Source organism: Aspergillus pseudonomiae (genome assembly GCF_009193645.1).
Source record: "Aspergillus pseudonomiae strain CBS 119388 unplaced genomic scaffold BDV37scaffold_126, whole genome shotgun sequence".
Taxonomy (NCBI): domain Eukaryota; kingdom Fungi; phylum Ascomycota; class Eurotiomycetes; order Eurotiales; family Aspergillaceae; genus Aspergillus; species Aspergillus pseudonomiae.
This window is the reverse complement of record NW_022476118.1, coordinates 69385-95112: the sequence shown is the minus strand read 5'-3', so window position 1 is coordinate 95112 and position 25728 is coordinate 69385. Positions and strand designations below refer to the sequence as shown.

The window sequence follows — 25728 nt, the reverse complement described above, 5'->3', positions numbered from 1 at the left end:
TTTTTTTTTTTCTGCCTTCCCCAACAACTTGCGCCACGGAGCCAACCGTCTACCGTAGATTCTCAGCCTAAGGCCACCAATCAATCCCCCATATCATTTTCGCAGGTGCAAATTGCCGACTCTCCACGGTAAATCTTCCTCCCCAACTGGTACGCGCTCTGGGTGCGCGCGTTTTTTTTTCTGGGAGAGTTTGGTCAATTGCTGCAAGCTGGTCCCGTCCTGTGAATCTCGGTGGATCTCAATTTAATTATCCAGCCGTCAATTACCGATTGGGAGAGTCCGTTCACCGTGCATACCGCGTCGGGACGCGGTGGTCACATGTTTGCTATCTGAAAGTCTGACGGTCCATCTAAAAAGAAAGAAGAAAGGCATATAGATCGCGCGGAAATCACTCAACCCTCCTTGGGTTCATATCACCGTCAAGATGATGGGATATGGGGGTCATTCATTTCACCAGCAACGGCAAGCTCAGCAGAATGCCCATCCTCAGCAACAGCAACATCTCCAGTCCCCGTCGATGGGGGCCGCTGCTGCGGCTGCGGCTGCCACGCATCAACACCATAACAGTGGTATCGCTGGGAACAATTCCCTTCTGCGCGGTCAACAGCAACCCGATTTGGCAGCTCATTCTCCAGATCTTCGCAAGATGACTCCGTCGTCATCGGCGCCGCTAGTGGGAATTCCCACGGCCGGCAATTTCGCTTCCTTCCCTGGCCATTTCACGCCCCAGGGTTCATCCGATCTGCTGTCTCGAGGTGCCGAATCTGTGAGTCAATTAAAAGACCCGTATCTCTCGCTGCAGAGCTTGCAGAGGAATATGAATCCCATGGCTAGTTTTCGCGGGCACCCCGCGGCGGCCATGAACGCCCAGGCAGCCATGTCGCCGCACGCGCATGCCATGGGTCTGTCGTCGCCGCAGCAGTCGATGGACCGCATGCAACATGCGCAGTATCAACACCGGCAGACAACGCATGCCCACCCGGCGCAAACTCCCACGACGGCGTCGCCCATGTTGGCCGCGGCCCAGCCCCAGCAGCAGCATCAGTACCAACAGCAACAGCCGCAGTACCAGTCAGCACAACAGCAGGCACAGTATCAAGCAACGCAACAGGCTCAATATCAACCGCAGCAGCAAGCACAGTATCAGCAAGCTCAGCAGTCTCCCTACCAACAGGCTCAGGCCCAGCCTCAGTATCAAGCACAAGCGCAGCAGTCGCCTTACCAGCAGCAAGTGCAGCAAACTTTCCAACAACAGCAAGCTCAACAGGCACAACAGGCCCAGCAACAAGCGCAACAGCAAGCACAGCAGTCCTATCAGCAGCATGCTCGGTACCAATCGCAGCAGGCCCAGCGCTCGCCATATCAATCACAGGCCCAGCAGCACCCGTTCCAACAAGCTTATCAGCAGCGCCAATATCAGCCGCAGCAACAAGCACAGTATGCGCAACAAGCGCAACAACACCAGCAACGGCCACCGCAGTCGACAACGCCGTCAACCATAGGGGGAAGTGCAGAACTCTCAGTCCAAGAGCCAGAGGCGGAAGAGACTAAAACTAAGCGACGTCCGAAGCAAACCAAAGCGACTGTATCTCCTGCGATATCAGCGAAACAAGTGAATGGTCAACCGCCGGCGGTATACGCCACAGACGCTCAGACTCAGGCTCATGCTCAGACTCAGGCTCATGCCCAGGCTCAAGCTCAAGCACAGGCCCAGGCCCAAGCGCAGGCCAAGGCTCAAGCACAAGCACAAGCACAGGCTCAGGCTAAGGCACAAGCTCAGGCTCAAGCGCAAGCTCAGGCTCAAGCTCATGCACAAGCTCAGGCTCAAGCTCATGCTCAGGCCCAGCAACAGCAACAGCAACAGCAACAGCAACAGCAACAGCAACAGCAGGCCCAGCAAACCCCGGGGCAACCTCAAGCTCCAACACAGGACAAGCCCGCGTCGGCAGACAATACCGGGACTCCTAAAAAACGAGGTCGCCCGCGGAAATCCTTAGCCCCAGGAGAAGAAGGCAAGACACCGAAGCCTAGAAAGACTCCATCCAAAGCAGCGGCAGCCGCCGCCGCCGCGGCGCAAGGCAACAATGCGACACCTACCTCGGCTGCCAAAGCTACAGCTACAGCGCCGGCCATAGCTCCAGGAGTACAAGCACAGGTCCAGGCACCCCCTCCCGCCGCGCCTGGCACCACGCTTAATGCAGACGGCACCATAGTACCGCAAAAGAGACGCCGCGGACGCCCACGCAAGTCTGAAATTGACCCCAATGCTCCGCCAAAGCCCAAGCCTCCCCGCAAACCAGCTTCATCGAAACCGTCCGGTACGGGGCGTCCTCGTGGGCGTCCTCGTAAGGCCGATGTCGCTGCTCGACAGGCGGCAGCTGAAGCCGAAGCGCAAGCGAAAGCGCAAGGCCAGCAACCTCCAACACCAGGCCAGGGTCAACCCCAACCTCAAGCACAGCTACAACAGGCCCAGGGCCACGTTCAACATCATCAACACCAACATCAGCCACAGTCACAACCGCAACCGCAACCACAACCACAACCGCAAACTCAGGCAAAGGCTCAACCTCATTTGCACGCTCAACCACAAATGCAGGTGCAACCACAGATACCAACCCAAAATCAGATGCAAGCTCAGCCTCCGATCCAAGCCCAATCAACAATGCAGGTTCAGCCCCAATTGCACGCCCACCACCACCAGCTCCAGATGGCCCATCAGCATCACCCGCAGCACCATCCGCATCCACAGCAGCATCAACAGCATCCCCTTTCACATGTGCATCAGCACCAGCATCCCCAAGCTCAGCATGCACAGCACGCACAGCACGTGCAACATGCGCACCAGCACCCGCATGCGCAAGCGGATGCAATGGCCCTAAACCCAGCTCAAAAGCGTGGACCACCATCTCTAGACGATGACCCACGCAAACGAGCCTATATCATGCCACAGATGTAAATCGTGCCCTCAACCCGTGGAAATAATCTCTATTCGCATGTCATAATCTGTTTATCCGTTTGTCGACAGTTCTCAGAGCAACACCTGTTTCTTTCTTCTCATCTCTTGTTTCTAGTTTATATCTGTTCCATTTTCAGCATACCTACGATGATGGTCATCTCATTCATACTCATATTCATATGCTTGTCTCGTTTCATCTCTTATTTTTATCAACCAATCAAGCCGATGCTCCCACACATCAATCAATGCTAACGAGTTAATTTCCTTCCCGCCACGAGTTTGTCCTCTCTCTTTCCGTATCGTTTCTTTTCCGTTTTCCCCACCTGGTTCTGGTTCTGGTTCTTCAGCGTCAGCTATACGTATCTACTTGCCTTGTCCGCCCTGAACCTCCCCATTGTTCTAAGCTGTTTTGCCTTGGTTGAATATTGACTTACTGGCTAGTTCTATTTATGTTTATTGTTAGTTGAATTTACCTCAAGTGGATCTTTACTATCATTGTCTATGTATTGTGTGTTTGTAGGGTTCGACTGAGGGCGTGTGTGTGTGTGTGTGTGTGTGTGTGTGTGTGTGTGTGTGTGTGTGGGACATATTCGGTTTGTGTACCTACCATAGGGACAGCGAGATTCGGAATTATATTTTTTGGTATCATTCTCATTTCTACACGGTTGATAATATGGTACATCTAGTAGTCGACTCAGGTTTAACGTTGATATTAGTTCCAGGTCTACAATTTAGTGAACAGGTTTCATAAAGTCATGACCGACCGCGATACGCGCAAACAAAACACGGGTTCATTTTCCAACATTCAAATTACTCACTGACTGAAGACAACGCTTAATACATTTCTTCCGGACCATCCGCCATCATCCAAATGGAGTCGTTCTGGGAAGGCAAGGTCGCTCCATCCGGGAGACCGGCAAGATCAAGGCCCAGACTTGGCGCTATACGGCGGATGAAACTATCGCAGAAGAGAAACGCACGTCGAGCAGCTGTGTTGGTATAGCTCATGGTGTGGAGCCAGCGGGTGACCTTTTTACATGCTGCAAGCATGGTATGAGTGTCGATAGGTGGAGTCGATGGGTTTGTAGGCATGGATGTCTTGGGCAAGTCGGTAATGGACCAGCAGGAGAGCCCGAGGAGTAGTGCGGTATTGGCTTGCATTAGATGATGGAGGATCGTCCACCATGGTGACACACGTGCCAACCAGTGAATATCCGGTTCTTCGGGGAGAATGGAGGTTAGGCGGCAGGCGGAGCGCAGACAGCTGAGGGCCATCTCGTTGCGGAGCTCAGAGTGTGAGGTCTTTGCTGACTGCGACGAGCTTCCTTTCAGATTGGTACGAGTGACGCATGGCCGGCAGAGTGTAATCTTGGAGCTGTAAAAGTTGAAGGCAAGGCGGATTCGCTCTTGCATGAAGGGATCATCAGCTGCTGGTGCATGAAATCGTTCGCTATGTGACTCTGTAAATCGAAAAGCCTGAGGAAGTTTGGACAGCCAGGTGTCCAGGGTCTTGCTGTATTTTCGTATGCGATGGTGAATCCTACCACTAGGCTCGCGTAAAGCTTGAATGCTGTAAACTTTGTTCATCACTGCCTGAGTTATGCTCGTGAGGTCCACCAGACAGTAGAAAAACAGAGATGAGGTGGGCTCGCAAGTCAGTAGCCATTCGGCGCTGGACCGAGCCTCCTCTTCTGTTTGGAGCAATGTCAGTTTTAAATGGCTTTCACGCATGGATGAATCCTGGAAAAGACAAAGAACCTCCGGTCTACCGAAAGCATCCTCCTCAAATGGCACTGGAAGAGGCGTGGAGCTCAGGTTCTCATTGACGCAAGAGACTCGGCCTGTGACGGACGTAAGCTGATGCTCAAGAAGATAAATAGACCACCACAGGCGGCTTCGTGCTTCTTTTGACGTGTAGTGTGTCCGACCATCCACCAGGCGAAGGTTAATTCCAAGTGACAAAGCTGATCGAAGTGCCATACTCGAGAATTTGAAAGATCTAAAAGCGTCAACACTGCTATCGAGAGATGTGTCCTCACAGGTCGGCTTCCTACTTACCTATTAACCTGACCCATTGACAGCAAGTACAAAGCCACCAGAAACTCTACCTGAATTTGCTGTAAATCTGCATGTTCAAACAGCACATTTCCGCTCAAGGCCAACTTCCTAGCGCGGTTCAGGTATAGTACATCATCTAAATCCCCACCCCCTGCGTGATCCACAAGATGCTGATATCGACAACCAATAGCGAAGATCATATTTAGAATGGCAAGCCATCTCCGCGGTGGATTCGACGGTTGACTAAAGAACTGCCGATATTGCGCAGTAAAGATACTCTTCCGGAGGACCATGAATGCCGGATGCACAGACTCCATAAATACGTTAAAGAACTGGTCTGCTAGCTCTTTTGGTGGCAGCGCGTATGCATCCACACAATCCATTAATGGGAGTTGTAGGTCGTCCAGATGATAGCTTACTGTTGTACTGGGGACGTCGTGCTTCTGTTCCTGCATAGAAGTAGCTTGATCCGGCGCCATGCCCGAGTCATCGAGGCCTTGACTACGGCCTTCGATCTCATCCTCCAACCTCTGCATCCAGTATATCTCAGAGTTCTTACCAAAGAATCCCGTGGCTATCGACTTCTCATCCCGATTTAAATCCTCATCTATCAGATCAATCTCATCCAAGGATCCAATCGATGAGGTTTCGTCGCCTGAGTCAGAGGCATCATCGTCTGCAGATGATGCCTCAGAACCCTGCACTTGTCAATACGCTATTCTATTCTTCAAACCAGGCCAACAAATTGACGGTGGTATACAGAAGGTGTTACAAACCTGTAAGCTCTTTCTGATCCGCCTTGCGAGTGCACCTTCAACTTCTAGTTCAATCCCTTCCAGTAGCTTCTCATAACGCTGGACCTTCTTCGCTAGCACCCCAAGCTGTTTCTGATCCCGGACTCGTTTCGCATCTAGATATGAACAGCTCACGTTGTGCTCCACACATTGCTTACAGGCCGGCTTGTTTCCATCGCATTTGATTTTCCGCTGACGACAAGGTTCGCAAGCGCGCGCGGATCGGCGACGCTGGGACTGACCACTGACACCTGCAGTCCGCGGAATAGCCACCTTTGGGATCTCTCGTGAAGAGGACGATCTGGACGATTGCTGGTTTGGAAAGGGAGGTCGGTCCGTGTATGGCGGTATGGCGTAGGGGTTGAAGCTCGTCGGCGGGAAGCTACCAGGACTGACAGGCACCGAGCCCCAAAACCAGTCAGAAGACTGAAGCACCGAGGGATCGAGCCCTGTGCTTTGAATGCTCTCCTCGCCGGCCGGCAGGCTGTAATAATACGGTTGAGGGTTATTCTCCATTGAGAGATGACGCAGTGGCCGATATGACCCGTAAACGGCGACTATGTATTTGTCTCATGGAGATAGATGAACAGCATTCGTTCTGCAGGGCTTTTCAGGTCCTCGGTAACAAGGCACGGACCGCAATGGCCTTGACTGGCTCGACCCATAAGCTTTTAAGAGAGGATGATGTAGTCCAACGGGAGATGAACAGCCAATGATGTCACCACCCGAAGATCACGGGAAGAGGAAAATCAACTACGTATACAACTAGATATAGAGGGATATGGGCGGTAGAGATGCTGAAACGAGGATATCCATGGTTAAGATATGAATAAACAAGCTAATAGATACTGTGCAAGCTCCAAGTACAAGATATATGTAGTTCTTGGCCTGGACAATCCGCCCAGGTCGACCGCAAAGTTGGTATCTATCGTGTTTCTGGTCGGTATCTCTCCGGAGCTACTTCATCTTTCCCTAGGCTCAAGCTCTCATAACAATCGAGCATGTCGAAGAGTGTGTGATCTCCCTCTCCTGGGATACCATGGTATCGTTCATCTTCATTCAGCTTCTCCAGTCCCTTTGCGTAACCATCCCATCGAGATGGCGATGAGATATCTTCAGTGAATAAAGACTTCAGTTCATCATTGACAGTACTAGAGCTCGAGGCCCGCTGCCCCTGGCCTTTAGTTAGGACAGATTGTCGGAACAGATGGAAGAGATTCCTCCCTAGCTGAGAACGGCTGGCTAAACTTATGAAGGCGCTCGTCAGTGATAGGAAGTCTTGATCCAAAATGTCAAAACTGTCATGATCTAGCATCGTAAACAGAGCCAAATTGATGGCATACAGCGCAAAGTGATGTGCACGACTCACGCCATATTCCCGCCGATAGAGACGAGTCAAGGCGGAAATAGCACGCGCCGAAGATAGGATATTCTCCAGAGCATCGAACTTCGCGCGTGGTGGGCTAAGGCCCGGTGGGCTCTCGGGCGTTTTAGGAGCCTCGGAATCGATACTCGACACATCGTCCCCGGGCCTCCACGAAAATAGATTGATGGTCAAAGTATGATACCTCATCCTAATGTAACAATTAGTCTGCCGTGCTCTATATATTCAACGAACGATATAAGTGAGGCGTACCTTAGCAATATAATATATGGTGGTGGTTTGTGATCTGGGTTGAAAGAATCCGGTAACCCCTGATGCCATCGACGAAGCCTTTCATACAGTGCCTCCTTAGTGCGGCGTTGATGGTATGCAGAGAAAGAGGAACCATTGATCGCATACAGTTGCTGTGATATATCACGGGCAATCTCACACAGATTGCATGACTCGTCAAAGTACTGGCTGAGAAGGGACGGCCGCGGAGCACGATGGGAAGGATAAGGAACCCATAGGGTGGTTTCATCCATTCGAGTTCTGTCAGGCCGTTCCAAGTTGACTTTGTCTATTAGACTCGGTCTTAAGAAGTCGGTGTGGACAACGCTAGTCGCAATATGAGAGCTACTCTTCCGGCACGATCAGATGACTTACGTGTCTATATGGAACAAGCCCCAGGCGGTCCGCTTGATGGAAACATCCATATCATCTGTGAGCTGTCCAGAGCTGAACTTGAAGACTTTAGGGCCAATTAAGCCTAGCGATTCGCCAGTCCATATCGCTTGATGGAGCATTTTATAACCAAGGTCATTATGTCCTGATATGGAATACCTTTGGTAGATGTTAGATAGCAGGCGCCATTGAAAATATAGTATGGTTTGACCGCGAACCTTTCATATAACAGAAGGGTACCTTGTAAAAATGCGAGACTCAGCTTTGCGGGCTCCTCGTCCCTTAGCCGTTCAGCTTCAGCTAGAAAATCAGCGCCCTTGGTTACAATATCGCCCGGATCCACGTATGCCTCTGAATAATCTGAGAAATGCTGCATTAAATTAGTATGGATCCACAGAAATGACGGCCTTATCACATACGCATGCATTTGCAAGAAGCGCGTTGACCAGAAATGGACTACAACACTCCGCGTTGAGGTCGCCCCTCGCCATGTCCCGTAGGAACACATCACGGTCGAGAAAGGCATGAAACGGAAAGTCCCAGGTGAAGTACAGGGATATTAAGTGCGATACAAGATCTGCATCCTCGGTAACTGTAGTCCATGGTTTTGCGGGAACTCGGAAGGGCACCTCATCGCATAAGTAGTGAATGTCCATCACCTTTGGACGAAATGACGGTCCGGCACCCTCAGCATTGATTACCCGTCTAACATCCTCCAGCTTGCGCACAGTAACCTCGTCCGCACTGTCTGTCCCCTCCATCTGGGCCAGCGCCTCGTCGATAAACCCACGCATCTCCTCTGCGGTGGCATCCCTTCGAATGATGTCCAACAGCCTGAGGCCAAACGACTGATCATCAGCTCGCATCACTCTCAGGAGGTCATTGAGCATGTCTCGGTGATAACTGAGCTCATCTGCGGTACGCTTAGCGGCTACTCGCCGGCGTTGATCTAGGGTTTCATCAAAGATGCACTGTCGATTGAAGGCCCGACAATTGTCACACGGAGGTACCCCGGAGCACTAAGTCACAATCCGTCAGTGGCAAACTCGATTCCAATTCTTGAATAGGAAGGAATAAAATAGTGGTTAACAAGGGACCGTATTAGTAAGGCTGATAATGAAATGGAGTGAAAGGTGAAATAGAGAAGAAATGAACAAGGGGACGTTCATTTTTGCAGTTATGCTCAAGCCAAGTCAACAACATACTTTCCGCTTAGACTTCTTACAAGCCAAACAGGCCATAGACACCCGCTTCTTTGAAGGATCCATCGGCGTGTTCCGGTAGTTTTCTCCAGGCGGACTATCACCAGGGGGCAATTCAGATTTCAAAGAAGGTCCTGGGGCAATTTGACGGCGCGCTGACGGTTCGCTCATGGTGGCGGCGAAACCATACAATAAATAAACACGGCCAGTTCAACTCGTTCGCCAATCACTCGCCAGGGACCCACAAAGCAATTGAATAGAGTGTAGTGAAGGCGAATTGGTGAACATCGATGAGTCTTATACTAATAAACACAGTAAAGTCTGCCATGTGAAGAGGAGTCCAGAACAAGAAGACGGCTCAAAGGCTCCGCATAACACAAGTCCAGAAACCCCTCCTTCTTGCTTGAATTGAGCCCAAGTTGCCTACGCATGACGTACAGGAAAACGTTAGAGGCGTAAGGCGGATCTGGTTATGGCAACAGGAAACCGTGTCCGAACCCTACGGCGTCCATGGCCACGTCAGGTGCTACAGCAGCCACATCTTACAAATCGGTAGGTCAGAAGACCAGGTTCATGGAAAGGGCCTCGGAACCCCTTTACAGCTTTTCCTTCGTCGTTTCTGAAGCCAGAGCAGGTTGACTGGGAGAGATGGACAAGAGCAAAACACCCGGAAGATAGTCCCGCGATCTTGCACGTGATGGGGGTCCCGAAGGGGCCTTGAGCAATCATGTGTTGCCAGAACGAGGCCGAGTAGGTTTTTGAGTTAAGTCGAGGCCACCGTACCAGGAAATCATCCTCGACCCTAGTGTCCGGGGTCTTTGCTTACGCGGATGAGACACGCTGTGCGGGTAGTCCCATCGGGCCAGGAATGCTTCGTTAGAAATCAAGGAAATACAGGGAAATCGTCAGTCCAGACAAAGTCAAATAGAACTAGTAGTTAGAAGATAATAAAAGATTATGGACAATACTAAACTAAGTTTTGCTGCACACCCCAATCGAAACCGTTGCCACGAATGCGCCTCCCAGACGTTCAATCAACACAGGATATATGTTAATCAGACCCAAAATCCACACAAGGTAAGAAACCCCCGCTTCTAAAACAGATCTATCCGGCCTTGCAGACACCTCCATCTGTACCAGCCCAGGCAAGGGCAACCGGAGAAATGGTGCAAGCCGATGGCAGTTCAACATTAACTTAATGCTCCAGGATACGCAAGCTTCCCTGAACGACACAGTTCTCCAGTACCGAGCCAGGAGGGACATCGATAGTGCTACCCTCCGTGGCGACAATGATGACTGTGCCCTTCAGAGTAACATTACGGCCCAGGTTGACGGCACCGGTGATCGTCAGATGATCGAGCTCGACGATACGGGGAATGCTGGGAATGTGCTTCTGGAAGTCGGAAACCTTCTTGAAGTCGGATCCAAGCTTGATCACAGGAACACCGCCAAAGCGGTTAGGGTCCATGACCAGCTGGCCATGCTCCAGACGGTAAAGGTCCGACTTGACCAGCAAGAGATCGGAGCATGTCTTCACGGGCAGGAAGCGGCGACGAGGGACGTTCACACCGTGGCCGTTCTTGAAGTGACGAATAGCGGCACCAACAGCGGTCTCAAGTTGATAGATGGCCTGGTCTGCGTCACCCTTCTTGTCAGCGGGGATCGACTTCTCATTGGCAATGATCTCCATCTCCAGCTCATTCTCCTCAACGACACGCTTGATGGCGCGGAGGCTCATCCAGATGTTGTTGGTGTTGAAGTATTTGAACTTCTTGATGGACTTGAACTCATTGACGTGCTCCTTGGGAACCTGGGCGATTTCCAGGAGACGAGCCTTGCCTTCATAGTCGATGATAGTACCACCCTTCACATCAGCCTTTGTCTTATCGGTCAATTCCATGATGTACTCAGACTCGGTATCAACCATGTGCTGCAAGATGCGAAGGTCGACCACCGCACCCAAGTTGTCGGCGTTGGACAAGAAGATGTACTCTACACCGCGCTCCAAGAGCTTGTCGAGAGTGCCAGAGTTGTACAGGGACTCAAAGACATCACCGTGACCAGGGGGATACCAGTCCTGAAGAGGAGCATCAAAACTCTTAGGAGCGGGGAGAAGAGAGTCCTTGATGATACGAGGGTAGCGAGACTGGTTGAAGGTGAGGATGTCAACGTTGTGGCCCTGGTATTTCTTGATGATGGACTGGGTGTCCTGGTCGGTGTTGAAGGAGTTCATCAGGACGAAGGGAACGTTGACGTTAAAAGTGCGGTTCAGGTGCTCGATCTGGCGAACGGACAGATCCAGGAACGACATGCCCTCACGGACCTCGATGACCGACTTGGGGCCAACGCAGCCCATGGAAGTACCCAAGCCACCGTTTAGCTTAACGACAGCCAACTTGTTCAGGAACTCAACCGAGGCCTCGCTGCCCAAGCTCTCGTAGTTCACCACCTGGGAAGGCTGGGGAGGAGCAATGCGGTCCCAGTTCACTTCGTTGCCCTTAGCCTTGTCGTTCAGAAATCTGCGGAAGAGGGCGAAGAAGTTATCCATCTCCGCCTCGAAGCGCTTGCGCTCCTGGGCATCAGGGACGGTCTCTGAGAGAGCATTCAGAGCATTACGCATCTGAGAAGCAGCAACGCTGGTCGAGGCATTCTCGAACGCCTGGGGAAATCGGCCTGTTAGCATGCAAGTCCTAAACCACGACATGACAGAAATTCGGCGGATGTCAAAACAAAAAACGATTTGTAAAATTACAAAAACAATCCTCAGCGTGAGGTGCTCCACAAGTAAAAATAATTATAGAAACTAGCGTCCTGCTGTGAAGCAGAGAAGGTCGCAAACAGGAGTGATAAAGGCAAATGAGTCAAATAGCTGTTCAGGGGAATGCGATATATGTTTCAAGAGGGTTAGAGATTTCCAGCAAGGTAACACGTCAAAGCGCAATGTACGCTTTTTTCAAGGAGGTGAGACACTGCGAAGGAAATGCCTGCTTGTAGAGTAGTAGGGATATGCGATGCTAAGTATACCAAGTCCATGCAGGCCACCATTCAAGACAGCTTAATAAGTCCATATGGACAAGGGGCAAGGCAGGTCTCTTGTTGCTTGAGAGCAGTCGCAACCCAGATCGGCGTCCCAGGGTCCTTCCCCACAGTATTCTGCAGGTTCACAACCCAGCAGCTCAGGAAGTATGCATACAATTCAGGAACCACGGGCCAACACATTCGCAATCGCAACTGTAAACGAGTACCACGAAATCCACAAGACTTACCATGTGAGACTGAGACTTTCCGTGGTGCTTGCCGAAGGAGCCAGCGTTGGAGGTTTCCGTGGCCGGCGCTCTGAGGTGGGTAGGCAAAGCTTTGGCTGCCATTGTGTATGTTTTGGAGAGAGGGGTCTTCGAACAAAAGAGGGGCAAGAGCCAGAGGGCTAAGGTGGTAGTGCTCAAGTTAAAAGGGGTGACGGAATGATTTCTGTCACGGTCAACACCGTTGGGGTTAGCTTTAACGGAGCTTCAGAAAGCTTGAGGGTGGGCGTGAAGAGCAAGTAAGAATGAACACAAAGGGAAGGACGAGCAAGAGGACACGACACTTGATTTAAGCGGACTATTGGGGACCCCGAGGAGGGTTCTGTTGCCACGCCAGAGAGCGTCGATCCTTTCGGAGGAGAAGAATGGGTTTCAACCAGGTGCCGTCATTGGTACTCGTCCCCAACGGCAAATGGTGCGACTAGGCCAGAGGGGAGAGGGGAAGTACTTACGTGGATAATGATGAGAGTAACGGTGTGAGGGAGAGGGAAGAGCGAAGGATAGTTGGGCAAATAAAGGAAGAGGGAGAAAAAGATTCAAAGCAAACCAGACAAGGAGAAAGTAGAAGCTTAATACTGTTTCTAATTGGGTTGGTTTGGTACCTTAGGCTCCCCTTTGTGATGGTTGATTGATTGATTTTATTATTATTATTTTTAATATTATTTTATTTTTATCGCCTTTTACAGAGTAAGAGCAAGAGGGGGGGAACGAAGTGGGGTTTGCAATTCAAGGGGACCAAAACGGTATTAATACATCGCCGTTACCAGCCCACCACTGGAATCCGGGAGGCGGTGACGGTCCACTGACCATACGAAACCAGTAAATGCGGACACATTCTTGTTTTTTCAGTCTGCCAAGCGTGATACCTTTTACCTATTCTTAGCATCATCTGTACGTCAATACCAGGCCTGACGGCAACTGCATTGTTGAGAATTACCAAGTACTCTTGAGAGGAGGGGTAAGTTATACTACACCTAACTAATACCTATAATATGTATATCTGCAGCTGATGTTGGTAGATCCAAAGCAAGAAAAGGCAAAGGTCGTCATCCGTCGTCATCTGACATCGGGACTCTCCTTATTCTAGACCGAGCAAATCCCCCTTTTCTCAGGGTTCGAATTTACTAATTGTCCAAAGAGTAATCTTGAGAGTTCCCCACTGCCTCGTCACTTCTTGAGCCATCGTAATATTAATTAACCTTGCAAGTTGCCCATCGAAACTTCCTCGTCTGTTCCATACAATCTCGCCATATGATAGGAGGGAGCACGAGCACTTTCGAGAAACTTCAGCCACTCAGAAGCGGTCATGGTGCTCCGTGCCCTACTATATCCCATACAATTGTCCCAATCCCTCGCTCGATACTAAGTGACGTCCCGTAGGCCGACTAAGTAAAGTCGCAGACAACTTGAGACATCCCGAACACCGGTGATACCGTACTCCTAGTCCTTGAACCCGTTTTACGCACTATTGGCGGGTGTATTCCGGACAAGTCCAATGGTAGGTCCGATCATTCCAGTCGGTTTCTTGTTCCCTATCTAAAAAGCGCTATCAACTACGATCCCACCAACGGATCACACGGCCACCAATCCATGAATCGCCACGCTTACTTTCGGTCTCCTCCGTAGTCATCGCTCAAAGTCTGTCTCAGTTGACATGCAGGACAAGTCCGGTTGTGATTTTCTAATTTTACCGTGCCCATATCAATTATTTCCCGGTCTGGGCCCATATGTATTATTAACTTCTAAGACCACCCCACTTAGGGTACCCATACTCCATAGGGCTTGTGGACGGTAGTTGCCGGCGTCGACTCCTTTTGTCGTGAGACTTGATTCAGATTCGATCTGAAAGGGGAACGAAGACTGTTGGGAAGGGGCCAGAGGTCATGACCCCCTAATCTGGACAATTCATGCAGTTGGAGGGGGGTCCTTGATGCCTGATATGCATGTATGTATGTCATAAATATCATATGTACCAAACATGTAGCACGTTGACAACTGTCATAACTATGCCCGACTATAGAAAATGCCTCCTCAGAGATCAGGGTTACTACTCCATACGAACCGAATGAGATCGCTTTCATGCGCTCGGGCCAGCGACACAGTTCTCAGAAGAGGCTAGAAAACTTAAAAACGAAGCCCCTAACAGAGGTCCGATGGTCACATTACTCCAATAGTCGTTCCTTCCACTGGGTCCGGGATAAGACATGTCATGTCCAGTCCAGTTCAACAACCTAATAGTCCTGTTTGGGCCCATTCCTTCCATTTCGCCAGAGTCATTCCGGCGGTGTATGGTTGTATGTACGGCAGTCCAACTGCATTTAGAAAGTAGGGTAGGGTACCTAGTACCTAGTTATGACCCGTCCATCTATCTTGGAAGAACAATAGCAATCATAATAAGATTTACTCATTCGACATCTAGCCTCCCAGAAATGCCAGTGGCCAATCAGAACTTCAAGGATATCACATCATATTGGTGGCCAGCGGCCGACAACAGGAACAATAATGGAAAATCGCAATATCATAAAGGGCATCAGGAACAAATACATAGGGAAGCGTATCAGGGCAGAACGCCTCTTCGACTGCTATACTTCCTCCTCATGAACGCTTCGAGGAAGTACGCCCGCCGTTTATGCTCCGCTAACGCTCCTCTTGCTAAGGAAGCTGCGACGGGGCTTCTTGGAATCTGGGCTGTCCATTACGTCGGACGCCGCATCTCCACCGTTCGAATGAGCGGTGCCGGGCCGGAGGGCAGATTCGGATCCCGAGAAGCTGCTGCGGATAGCGACAGAACCACTACCAACCTTCACCACTTTCTCCTGTCCGGCCACGGAGCCTTGGTCGTCAACGAAAAAGAGTGCCTCTCCGAGAACATCATCGGAACCAAATGTGGCATGGTCAACAACCCGGATTTGATACTGCGCATCGGCTGTGGTATTGTGCACGCGGCAGGTCTCATGCGACGAATCGAAATGCACAGTACCACCACTGGCTTTGTGGGCCTTGCTCTTGAGCACCTCTTTGGGCTTGGGACCAAGGGCTTTCACAATGACACGCACATTAGCCGACGGAGGGAATTCGGTGGCAGATACCACGGTAATCGTAGCAGTTCCCGTATCTCCTTTACCGGCGAGGCCAAGCCTATCACTGTAATGCGAAGCCACACTCCGGGTGCGCGAGTGCTGCAAGTTATTATTTTGCGCTGAGCTAGGTGGAGTGTTGCCCTCAACTAGAACAGACGGTGCCTCCAGCTGGGCTGCGTCCTCCGCATCTTCTGCGACCTCATTGATGCTCGAAGAATCATCTTTGTGGAATCGCGACGTGATACCGCGCTTCAAGAAAGAAGCGCCCAAAGTAGCACCCTTGATGACGTTGCCACCGACGAATCCGACACCCTTCACGGGTGCTCCGACGATCTTCCCAGGAGTAGCAAAGGTGCCGGAGAAGGTCGAGGAACCCTGCCGAGACCGCATCACATAGGTCGGCTTGAACAGCATCTTCAGTCGGATTGCACCCGACTTGCCATCAAGTGGAAGAGAGATTTCCTTGCTTTGGAAGGGATCCAGTATTCCAAGATCGATGTGGGTACCGCCCAGATAATCTGCTTTGTCACCGAAATCCCAATCATATACGTCCACTCGGAAGTCTGCCGCGATCCGAGACTTGATAGGTGTTTCGAAGTATTCATTCCAGGCCGGGTGAAGAGTCTTCTTCTGTACCTTGGTCTTGTGGACCACTTCGTCATTGAGACGGAATTTGCAGTATGGATCGCTGAAGCCATTTCGATCGGCGGATGGGAGCTCAGCAGCATCAAGAACGTCCACTCGTAAGGTTCCCATGTTGTTGATACTTTCCGATGGGTCAAGCTTCATATGTACAGGGATATACCGAGCACTAACAGTGACCTTACTTACTTCCCCACTGTCCGATCGCAGAGCGAGTTCGGTTGGGTTGTACTAGAGGCAGTCAGTTATGGGATACCGAATTTGTAACCATGGCGGGGGCTCGTTTACCAAGATGCGCTGCAAAGTAGAAAGCGTATCGCCTGTAAGTTTTGCAACAGTATGCTCGTCACTACTCGCCTTAGCATCGTCCTTGTCCACAATCCGAAGCGTAATTTTCGAGAATTCGAGTTCACGCACGAAAGCATCACCAACTGCGACAAGATTAGTTTTCATTTTATAATACACTTGCCAAGAGCAATCACATACTGTCTTCAATCTGGGCAGACTTGGAGCGGATCTTAGGTGATGTATATGCAGGGAACATATAGTCGTCCATCAAAACCTCCACTTGTACATTGCTGCGAGAAAGGTGGACCTCGTGGAACTTGAAGACAAGGAAGCCAGACTCTGAGGACAGGTTAGTCTCAAATACAGAAATAAAGCAATGTCTGGGGAAATGGAAATGTGGGGGAATTACCATGTTGCGCTATATCCTCCACTGAAATGAAAGTTTTTGGCACTTCTTTCATGGACCTGACAGACATCGTTTCAGAATCCTTGATAGTAGCGGGCCTAGATGAGTCAAGGCTGGTCTTCGACTCCGCTGTACCATTCGTGCCATTTGTTGTAGCAGCCTTGGAGTCCGTGCTAGGCGATTTGGTATGCGAGATCTTGCGTCTAGAGTCCACGCTCTTCCTGGGCTGATCGCTACTCTCCTCATCACCATTAACGCCTTCTGTCAGATCATCTTCCTCGACCTCGTCATCAGGGTTAACAACAGGCATGCTGGGGTAGAATGCGACAGTGTAATTGAGTTTTCCCTTTACTCGACCATGGCCAATGCGGAGATCACTGGAGATATGCTGCTTCTCGTCATCAGTGAGGTATTCTCCGTTCTCGTTCTCGCGGACGTAATCTGAGGCGTTGATTTCAAACGATCCCAGTGATCGGTCGGAGCCGACGGATTCTTCATCCATAACTTCCAAAGTGAGCTTTTCACGAGCGCTGTGGATCGGAACGTAAACCACCTCATCCCACTCGGGATTGAGGTTACTTCTGAACGTTACTGTCCGAGCTTTCATGTAGCCAGAGAGTAGTACGCGAGCATACGGATCAGATTTGCCCATAGTTTCTAAGTTCCTGAGATCAGTTGCGCTCTTGAAGTGGAAGCGCATCACGCCGATTGGATCAACATAGCCAGCACTGCCCGAGATGCCACCCACGGCAACAGGCTTCCACTGCAGAGTGAGTTTGGCGCGCCCTGTCTTAGCGCCATGGAGATGGAACCAATCCTGGCCTTTCTCCATCATTTTGAGCATATCATTGAACTTGATCTGGTAGGTACCCAAGATTGGGTCCCTGGCAAGGTCACGATCATCCTTGATTACCAAGCCAAGTCGAGCATTCTTTCTATCGGTGACCAAAAATTCCTTGGAAGCATTTTGGAAGATAGGGTTGTTCGTGCGCTTTAACTTCTTCGTAATGTGAATTTCCTTTCCGTTCAAGAGGAGAACACCATAGGGATTTAGCTGACCGACAAGACTCTTTGTACCATCCAAGTCCTTAGCTTGTTCGACTGTAAAGCGAGCGATACCCGTATTCAGTTCTGGGGCTGGCTCAACTTCGCCGTTCTCAAGCGTTCTTCCTTCCAGGACGGGAAAGAATCGGATATCCGCATGAACAGAACCACGGGACCGGCCACTAGCCATAACTTCCAGGTAAATACTCTCGTGCTCTGGCTCCTCTTCAAGCCGGTCCAGGGGGAAGGTCGCAGTACCGAGTTCTTTATCCTTTCGGAACTCATTCCAGTCATATGGCTGAATAGTCAAAGTGTCAGAGAACGAGGTGATGATAACGTAAATTGTTTCATTCCACCTTGGGCTGTCTGTGTCGTGAATGGTCTTTGTGCGTCCTAGTTCCGTACGGCCATTCAAGGAGACGCTTGCGTATGGATCAGGAGTACCAGCAAATGCGTCAGGATTCTTCAAATGATGAGCGCCATGGAGTGTAACAGCAACGACACCAATCGCTTGATCCACAGGATTTCCGGCAAGCATTTTCGCAATCTCGACAGGGAAGACATTGGGAGTGTACATCATAGGGCCCAAATTGTTGTGGATTTGTTCCTTGATGAAGGTTTCTAGGCCGGGAATGAAGTTGATGTCAAATCCAAGTGTGTCACCGCCCAGGGGTTTGCAAACATAGTCAATCTCCGGGCGCTCCAGGAAGCAGACGTCAACCCTCTCAATGTGGGGGAAAGGAACCTGGAGCTTCACCTTCACCCTCATCAAACCACTGCAAGCCATATCCTCGACAATCACATCTAGACCTTTACTGACAACACCCTTGCCCAATCTAACTTCCAAGACAACTTTGGGGTTTATCTTGTTCTTCAATTGACGAGCTGTCAGGTCCATAGTATCGTTCGGGGTGAAACTGAATTTCCAATCCATGATGACTGTGTCAACCTCTGTCTTAGGATAAGTCTTCACGTGCTCCAATCGAGGAGGCTTCGAGCCCAGAATAAACGTTTTCAGTCGGAGACTGTCAAGCATGGCCGGAGTCGAAGTGCTGAGGACCTGATCGACCGAGTTGATGATCGTGTCACACAGAACAGGCGCATAGATGGGCCAGAATTTGACCAAGAAACTGTTAATCCATTCCAAACTTTCGGTATCGGTCTCCAGACGTTGTTTAGCCATCTCGCGGTTGATGTCGTCGCGGAAATTTCGCCTGACCCGACGAATCGATGTCCGGTAGTACGTGCTACAGGCGGCCATTAAGATGAAAATCCAGCCTAAGCCCCCACCTAGGATCGCAATGATCCAGGAGGACAAACAAGCAAAAACTATGATAGCAGCATTGTGGTACCAATCTAAACCGGGTCAGCATCTATACAGCAGCCACACAAGGGCTCACTTACCGCCGAAAAACTTGTCATCTAATCTCCCTTCCAGAAAGTCTTGGTGGTCCAACAACGTCCCTTCTGCCTTTTCTTCCTCCGTCGGCTCCTCGTGGAACCGAGGAGCCCAGCCAGTTCTGTCTCGTGCCCATCGCAAGTCCTCGGTCATACCGTTCTCTCCTTGAGCAGTCTCTGTTTTCTCTTCATCCAGCAGGGCTGTTGCAGATTTCGGTGGGGGAAGATCGTATTGGGCAGGAGTACCATCATCCTATGGGTGCACAAAATTAGGCAAAGGTTCCCTTTGAGGTGTAAAAAAGGAAATCATTGTCCAAACTTACCTTGTCCGTGATGATCGCCATTCCTTTCGGTTTCCTGTCATGCTCGAAGCCCGGAGGTAGTCGCTACAGTAGGAAATCGTTCGTCAGCGAAGAGTCCGTGGTCAAAGAGATAGATATCGCGGGAAACCTACAGCTGCTGCCGCGGCCGCTTTTTCTTCGGGGGTCGCATTTGGATCAAATTGGTAGGCTGGAAGGCCAGCTTTCCTGGTTTCATCCACCAACACTTTCTCCGCAGCCGCAGCGGCTTGAGGGTCTTGAGGGGCCAATTCGGCTGCCTCAATGGCGCCCTCCTCCTTCAATTCGATCTTTTCTCTCTCTAACTCCAGCGACGCCATGGCTCTCTGGTTGGCGGGACCAATTCAACAAGGCCCAGGGTGAAGGATCACCGATTACAAATCCCCAACCGATACAATCTGGAATGTCGTCAGATCTCCTGATATGGAATTCCCCGTTTCTTATACGCTAACGCGCAATTGCAAACAAGAATAGGTTGGAGATGTTAAGCATCAAACTATCTAAGAATAGCGAGGATGGGGGGAGGGAATGGGGAAGTAAAAGAAAGAAAATTGATAGAATAAAAAAGGAGAGTCAGCGAAACGTGGGTGTTAGACAAGGATTCGTCAATGTCCGAAGTGAGTTGGCTCTCGGGGGAGAATCGATGGTTGCCTTCGAGTTCTCCGCAGCGGGGAGTGGCTGAATCCACGGTTAAGCCCGAGAGCTCAGTTACAGGACGGATTGCGGATTTCGGTAAAGGGATGAATATCGAGGACCATGGGAACAGTACAGAAAGAGCATAGAGTAATCCTTACCGAAGAATGACTAGTCAAAGAAAGCGAAGAGACCCCTTTGAAAGAGCAGAAAAGGATCTTATGATGGTGAAGGGAGGCCGAACTACGAAAACGGATTGAGTTCGGCAAAGCCACTTGCGTCAAGGAGAACCGTGGCTGGTGAAGAGCTGAAAGGAAGAAAAAGAATAAAAGGGGGGGAAAAAAAAAAAGAAAGAAAAGAAAAACTTCCTTGATGGGGATAAAAGGATGGATCTCCTAGATACGAGTGGGGAACCAGTGATACTGATGAGGGAGCTAAGGAATGGCTTAATCAAAAAGTAGTGGGATAAACAAGTAGGAAGAAATGGGGAAATATGCCGAAAGAACAAGTGGTCACAATTTTAATGATGTGTAGAACAAAAAAAAAGAAAAGAAAAGAAAAGAAAAAGCAGACCGAATAATGCTAAGAAGGAAAAGAGATCCGCGGCCGTGACGTCGATCTGGGATTGAATACTAGTCAAAAATCCAAAATAGATAAAGAGAGTCGATCAGATGGTTGTCCATCTCACTCGCTTCCTCTTTCACGGCGCACGCGCTCTGTCGTGGAGTCGTAATCTTACCCGACTATCTCCACACCTGTGGATTGGCTATACTACTATCGTCTTAGCAAGGACCCAGCCACTGATTTTTATCAAACCCGGCCAGTTCCCTATCAGCCGAATAGAAAGAGCAAATAGGAGAAAGCAGGAGAAAGCAGAGACCAAAGCAATGGTAGGGTTAGGTAGGTAATTCTCTCAGCTCACCGCATCTACCACCAACATAACAATGCGACACTCTATTTACATAATAAGCTAGATCTATCGATTAGAAGGCCGATCGATAGAACTGCGCACCGCCACGAAAGGGATTCGAGCTGCGCCACATTAATCAACGCTAGTGCACTTCTGTTTGTATGAACTCTTGTAATGAGTCTTCGGTGCCTGGCTACCAGTAATATTACCTTGGGACAGCCCTGCCAAGCAATTGCTCCTCATCCCAAACCATTGACCGATTATCCACTTAGTAAGGAGGCTAGCATGCATGAGGGTGGAGCATCTAGTAGTATAGTATTTTCCTGTTTCCCGACCATCGGACAGTGGTTTGGCAGAACGGAGTAACCCATTCATGATTCGCTCATTTTGCTTGATAGTGTCATCCACATTCACGTGGCTCGGGTTCCATCGAAGGTCGAGTACCTTCAGTCATTGCAACAAATAATTGTTCGAGTACTGAGATTGCACGGAATATATTCCGATCGGAGACTGAAAACCAAGAAAATTGCCACAGTACCAGGTTACACTTAGCATGCAGCAGAGGGTGTGGTTTGGTACACAGATGACACAATAATTGCTTCGTTTAGAAAAGTTACATACTCTTTCTGATACTAACATCAACATATGTACTGCGTATAGACATACCTGAGGATAAACCCTAATCGAACCCCCATGTGACAGATCCCCCTACGTCAAGCTTCCTGTCTTTATATATTATGTACACTAATAGGCCAATACCGCTTCCATTTGGGACTTGGAGTTGCAATTGCCTTGTTGATCTTGCCATTCAACCTTATTCAGCTTTGACCTGAGATCTGCACAGTCTTCGCACTACCACCCGTGTTTGCCACAGTTTGCTCATCAATTCAATTTAAAATCTTAAATAGTATTGACTTTCGCATACCTCCAAGAGAGCAAAAGTAAACTTGCTATGTGAAAATTCGCTCACTCGTCTTCCACTGTTGCCCACCCCATTTATTCTACCACTAGAGGGAAAAGCGGGCTGGAAAGGGGAAGGGAATAGTAGAAAAATCCGAATAGAATGAACTAGATTGATTAAAGGCATGTACTCTGTACGCTGCCCTAGTACTCTGTGCACATGAACAGACCAACCTCAACGCGGGGAACCACCTCGGCAGGACTCAGATAGGTCAGTCGCTACCAACACTTCCAACTCCTCTCAATTTTTACTCAGTACGATCCTAGCGCAACCCAAATCAACTCACCCAGCAATCCATGGTTCGTAAGTGTGGGCCTTGATCACACAAACACTATGGGTCGCTCTAAATCAGACCGATTGCATAATGACTGCATTTTCGTCGTGAACTAAGATACTGCCTAGTGGAGGATATATGTCATCATTGGGAAAGGTGTACGTACGACTCCGATCTGTGGGCCTTTAGTCTACCGGAAATCAAATGTTGGAATATTTCCGGCCTGTTTGGGGAAATCGATCGGGTATTCCGGGACCCTTATTCCCTCTTCCCTTTACTTATTTATTTATTGATTATTTTTTTTTTAAAAAAAAAAAAAAATTTTTTTCTCTTCCTTTGATATGGGTCAGTCGTGACTTGGAACGCATTTGTTTTCCCAGCCACTGAGTGGACGTGCGGCTGAGAGGTTGCCTCAGTCAGCCAAGCCCTAAGGGTTTACAGAGAGCCTACGGCGCACGCAGTACTAACCACCCTGTAGTCTATCGGTTCCTTGTCTGGTAATATACACGGGTTGATCTGTAGTAATTCCACTTGCAATTTTCTTGTCAATGATCAGCCTATCGAGGAATGAGTCTGTCGGTTGTCCTGGGATCAAGTCGAAGGCATTGACCAATGGTTTTAAATATATCCTATTACTTTACTTCCCCCAACAGAACGACTCATAGAATTAGGAGAAAGGATATGACGGACAATCGAGTTCAAAGCCATTCAAGGAAAATCTGAAGAACAGTCACTATGACCAAAGAAAAGAAAAGAGGAGAAAAGAAAAAAAAAAGAAAAAAGGAAATAAATAGAGTAGGAAAAAAGACCAAGAACAAGGGTTAGGACTCTCTTCCTCAGCAAAAGTACCCCGAATACTTATAGCTACTCGACACTAGTAAATATTGTATCAGCTTAGTCAGAGTGCAATTGTTGAATATGTTTATGTATATCGCACAGCATTGGACTAAAGGAAGTAAAGGATTTATTTAGGTTCTCTTCTCCCTTTCCCGTCCTTGTGAAAGGTAACACTAATATTACATTTACCGACCAGGAAAAGCAGGGGACAACTATTTGCACGGGAAAATTTCGCGGCATATGATATGATATACTGCTGCAACATAGAGACTCCCCGAAAGCATCCCAGCAGGGCATAATCAAGATATTGAAATATAGCTAAAAATGCATCAATTCATAAGCTAGCCTTTTTGTCGAAAACAGATTACTGTCGTCTCAGTTCATCCCATCACGCTTATCTGCTTGCAGCCACAGAGTTTCCGTTTACCGTCCCATGCGGATGACACCAGCAGCCATCAGTTTTTGAATCTTAAGGCGGACCTGGGCATTCTTCATGTGTTCCTGCAGAGCAGCAGGGTCGCTCTTGGCCTGCTGCAGAATGCTCTGCATGACTGGATCCTGAAGGATAGCCATGATCTGTTGAGGGTTAGTATACTCTAAATAAAAGCCAATCACAGTTGACACCACTTACGTCTGGATCGTTCTGAATTCTCTCCATGGTCTGTTGTTCAGTCTCGCCCGCACGAGAGCTGAATTGTGCCTCCAAGCACTTCTGCTGCTGCTGATCGATCTCGCGGGCATGGGTTCCATCATCATTCTCCTGCGCTTCAGTGCAAGCATCCAAGGCCTTGTTGTACTCCTTCATAGCCATCAGAGCCTGTGCCTTGCGCATGTAAGCACGGATGAACTTGGCATCACGGCTGATTGCTTCGTCGCAGTCCTGAACAGCCTGAGGGAAGGCCATAAGCTTGATGAGAGCGGCGGCGCGGTTAGAGAAACCTCGAGGATCCTGGGGAGCACGCTTCGTCATCTCAGTGAAAGCGTCAACAGCACCAGGCCAGTCAGCCTCCTGGAACTTCTTCTGACCGAGCTCACGAGCCTTCTCGGCCTCAGCCGGGTCGATATAGGCTTCCTTCTCAGCCTTAGCTTTGGTCTTCTCTGCGTTGCGGAGTTTTGTAAGGGCATCGGGGGTTCGGTGTTCGGTGAGCGACTTGTTATAGTATTCAATTGCCTGGGTGAGATCGCCAAGCTTCTCGTACGCCGTACCAATTCTTGTGTAAGACTTGGCCATGGTCTTGAAGTCAGCCCTAACTTCACGGCCTTCTTCAATGGCCTTTTGGCAAATTTCAATAGTACCCTGAAGATCACCTTTCTCGAACTTAGCGGCGCCAATGTTGTTGAGGTAAGTGATATCCTTGTTCAGTTCCCAGGCCTTCTCGTAGTGCTGAACAGCCTCATCGAACTGCTTCTTTTTGTAGAAGTCGTTACCGATCTTCTTTTCAGCGTCTCCCGCTTCTTGCGCCTTCTTCTTTGCAATCGCCTCCTCATCCTCGGGCTCGGGCTCAGGCTGAGGTTCGGGCTCCTTCTTTGCCCCAGAGGCGGTGGAGCGGACATCAGGCATTGGCACATCTTCTTGGGGTTCTGCGGCACTAGAGGAGGCAGCGCCATCCGGAGGAGCACCAAAGCTCATATCAATACCCAAAAGAACACTCATAACCTGCAAAAAGCGGGGATCCTTGATCTCTTCACCGACACTGTTCGGATTCTGCTTAATGCGCTGCAACTTGGCCATGAATTCGCCATCTGCCAAGAGACTCGAGGTCTTCGGGTTGCTGGCCAGCTTCTGGAAAAGTTGGGGGTCGTTGAAAATGCCACCAAGTCCGCCCAGAGGATCACCAGTGACACCGTCAGCCTGAGCTTCGGCGTCAATAGCCCTCTTGACGGCATTCATACCGGACTTAGCTTGCTCGTTTCCAGGCTCGATCTTGAGGGCCTCGTCGTACGCATCGTGAGCAGCCACTACGGGTCTGTTAGTGACACTTGATAATGAAGCAACTCAAGTCAAGCTATCACTCACGAAGGTCTCCAAGACCGCGATAGGCAGCTCCCTTACGCTGCCAGCCTTTGGACCAATCTGGCTTGATTTCCGTAGCCTTGTTGGCATCTTCGAGAGCCTTCTCGTATTCGGATTGAGCAGAGTATACTGCGGAACGGTTGGAGTAAAGAATGTGGTTCTCGGGCTCGATTGCGATAGCCTGGGTGAATTTGTCACTGTAAAGCGATTAGCACGACAACTTGTAATAAAGCGGGGTAAAATACATACATAGCGGTAGGATAGTCCTTTGCAGAGAAGGCCTTGTTGCCCTCTGCCTTCAAAGCGTCAGCCATGCTGTCAGGGTTCAATAGCTGTTGGGTTGAAATGAAAGGGAAGAAATGTGCTGTTTGAAATCGACTCCAGTCGAGATCGTCTGCTGACGGGGGAAGCTGCGGCAAGTTAATGAGCTCTGCGGAGCTTCTCGAAATTTCCGAGAGGATTCGAGTGCCTCAGGCATAAATGACTTGAATGAGCCAGAGCTCTGTCGCGCTAGACCGTTCTAGGCAGCTGCTCCCCGCTACGG

The 25728-nt window shown here is 49.7% G+C and overlaps 7 protein-coding genes across 7 annotated transcripts; 2 read left to right on the top strand and 5 right to left on the bottom strand.

The window, feature by feature from the left end:
• Window positions 1–424: 424 nt before the first annotated feature.
• On the top strand, window positions 425–2879 carry BDV37DRAFT_276308 (uncharacterized protein; the record flags this gene model as incomplete). The annotated part of the gene is made up of 2 exons (XM_032085542.1): window positions 425–2212; window positions 2379–2879. The coding sequence occupies 2 exons, from the start codon at window positions 425–427 to the stop codon at window positions 2877–2879; spliced, it is 2289 nt and encodes a 762-aa protein (XP_031935563.1).
• A 911-nt stretch (window positions 2880–3790) lies between these two features.
• BDV37DRAFT_288725 (transcription factor domain-containing protein) lies at window positions 3791–6324 on the bottom strand (the record flags this gene model as incomplete). The annotated part of the gene is made up of 3 exons (XM_032088314.1): window positions 3791–4955; window positions 5015–5712; window positions 5791–6324. 3 exons carry the CDS (start codon window positions 6322–6324, stop codon window positions 3791–3793), a joined length of 2397 nt encoding a protein of 798 aa, XP_031935562.1.
• Window positions 6325–6528: 204 nt separating this feature from the next.
• Window positions 6529–9402, bottom strand: BDV37DRAFT_35268 (Zn(II)2Cys6 transcription factor). Its single transcript, XM_032090507.1, has 6 exons — window positions 9061–9402; window positions 8275–8874; window positions 8074–8225; window positions 7838–8014; window positions 7445–7789; window positions 6529–7382 (listed from the first exon to the last, which is right to left on the bottom strand). The coding sequence occupies exons 1-6, from the start codon at window positions 9226–9228 to the stop codon at window positions 6734–6736; spliced, it is 2091 nt and encodes a 696-aa protein (XP_031935561.1). The 5' UTR covers window positions 9229–9402; the 3' UTR covers window positions 6529–6733.
• Window positions 9403–9962: 560 nt separating this feature from the next.
• On the bottom strand, window positions 9963–12989 carry ugp1 (UTP glucose-1-phosphate uridylyltransferase). Its single transcript, XM_032083609.1, has 3 exons — window positions 12812–12989; window positions 12324–12525; window positions 9963–11716 (listed from the first exon to the last, which is right to left on the bottom strand). The coding sequence occupies exons 2-3, from the start codon at window positions 12423–12425 to the stop codon at window positions 10253–10255; spliced, it is 1566 nt and encodes a 521-aa protein (XP_031935560.1). The 5' UTR covers window positions 12426–12525; window positions 12812–12989; the 3' UTR covers window positions 9963–10252.
• A 1997-nt stretch (window positions 12990–14986) lies between these two features.
• BDV37DRAFT_288722 (putative membrane bound C2 domain protein (vp115)) lies at window positions 14987–19875 on the bottom strand (the record flags this gene model as incomplete). The annotated part of the gene is made up of 7 exons (XM_032088313.1): window positions 14987–16312; window positions 16370–16512; window positions 16568–16708; window positions 16779–19175; window positions 19224–19470; window positions 19541–19603; window positions 19672–19875. The coding sequence occupies 7 exons, from the start codon at window positions 19873–19875 to the stop codon at window positions 14987–14989; spliced, it is 4521 nt and encodes a 1506-aa protein (XP_031935559.1).
• A 914-nt stretch (window positions 19876–20789) lies between these two features.
• BDV37DRAFT_263868 (uncharacterized protein) lies at window positions 20790–21461 on the top strand (the record flags this gene model as incomplete). Its single annotated transcript, XM_032083608.1, has 1 exon — window positions 20790–21461. A coding segment is annotated over exon 1 (233 nt), but the record flags the coding sequence as incomplete, so codon positions are not given.
• Window positions 21462–23019: 1558 nt separating this feature from the next.
• Window positions 23020–25568, bottom strand: sti1 (Hsp90 cochaperone STI1). The gene is made up of 4 exons (XM_032083607.1): window positions 25434–25568; window positions 25188–25381; window positions 23802–25129; window positions 23020–23746 (listed from the first exon to the last, which is right to left on the bottom strand). Exons 1-4 carry the CDS (start codon window positions 25496–25498, stop codon window positions 23594–23596), a joined length of 1740 nt encoding a protein of 579 aa, XP_031935557.1. The 5' UTR covers window positions 25499–25568; the 3' UTR covers window positions 23020–23593.
• Window positions 25569–25728: the final 160 nt, after the last annotated feature.

What these genes read in the sequence shown, in the direction of transcription:
- BDV37DRAFT_35268 (XM_032090507.1), bottom strand. Translation starts at nt 9,228, where the DNA reads ATGAGCGAACCGTCAGCGCGCCGTCAAATTGCCCCAGGACCTTCTTTG. An exon ending in CGCTTCTTGCAAATGCATGC is followed by an intron (nt 8,226 to 8,274) that starts GTATGTGATAAG and finishes AATTTAATGCAG; the next exon opens with CATTTCTCAGATTATTCAGA. An exon ending in ACCCTTCTGTTATATGAAAG is followed by an intron (nt 8,015 to 8,073) that starts GTTCGCGGTCAA and finishes CATCTACCAAAG; the next exon opens with GTATTCCATATCAGGACATA.
- sti1 (XM_032083607.1), bottom strand. Translation starts at nt 25,498, where the DNA reads ATGGCTGACGCTTTGAAGGCAGAGGGCAACAAGGCCTTCTCTGCAAAG. An exon ending in TCGCGGTCTTGGAGACCTTC is followed by an intron (nt 25,130 to 25,187) that starts GTGAGTGATAGC and finishes ACAGACCCGTAG; the next exon opens with TGGCTGCTCACGATGCGTAC. An exon ending in GAATTCAGAACGATCCAGAC is followed by an intron (nt 23,747 to 23,801) that starts GTAAGTGGTGTC and finishes AACCCTCAACAG; the next exon opens with ATCATGGCTATCCTTCAGGA.
- ugp1 (XM_032083609.1), bottom strand. Translation starts at nt 12,425, where the DNA reads ATGGCAGCCAAAGCTTTGCCTACCCACCTCAGAGCGCCGGCCACGGAA. An exon ending in GAAAGTCTCAGTCTCACATG is followed by an intron (nt 11,717 to 12,323) that starts GTAAGTCTTGTG and finishes CGATTTCCCCAG; the next exon opens with GCGTTCGAGAATGCCTCGAC.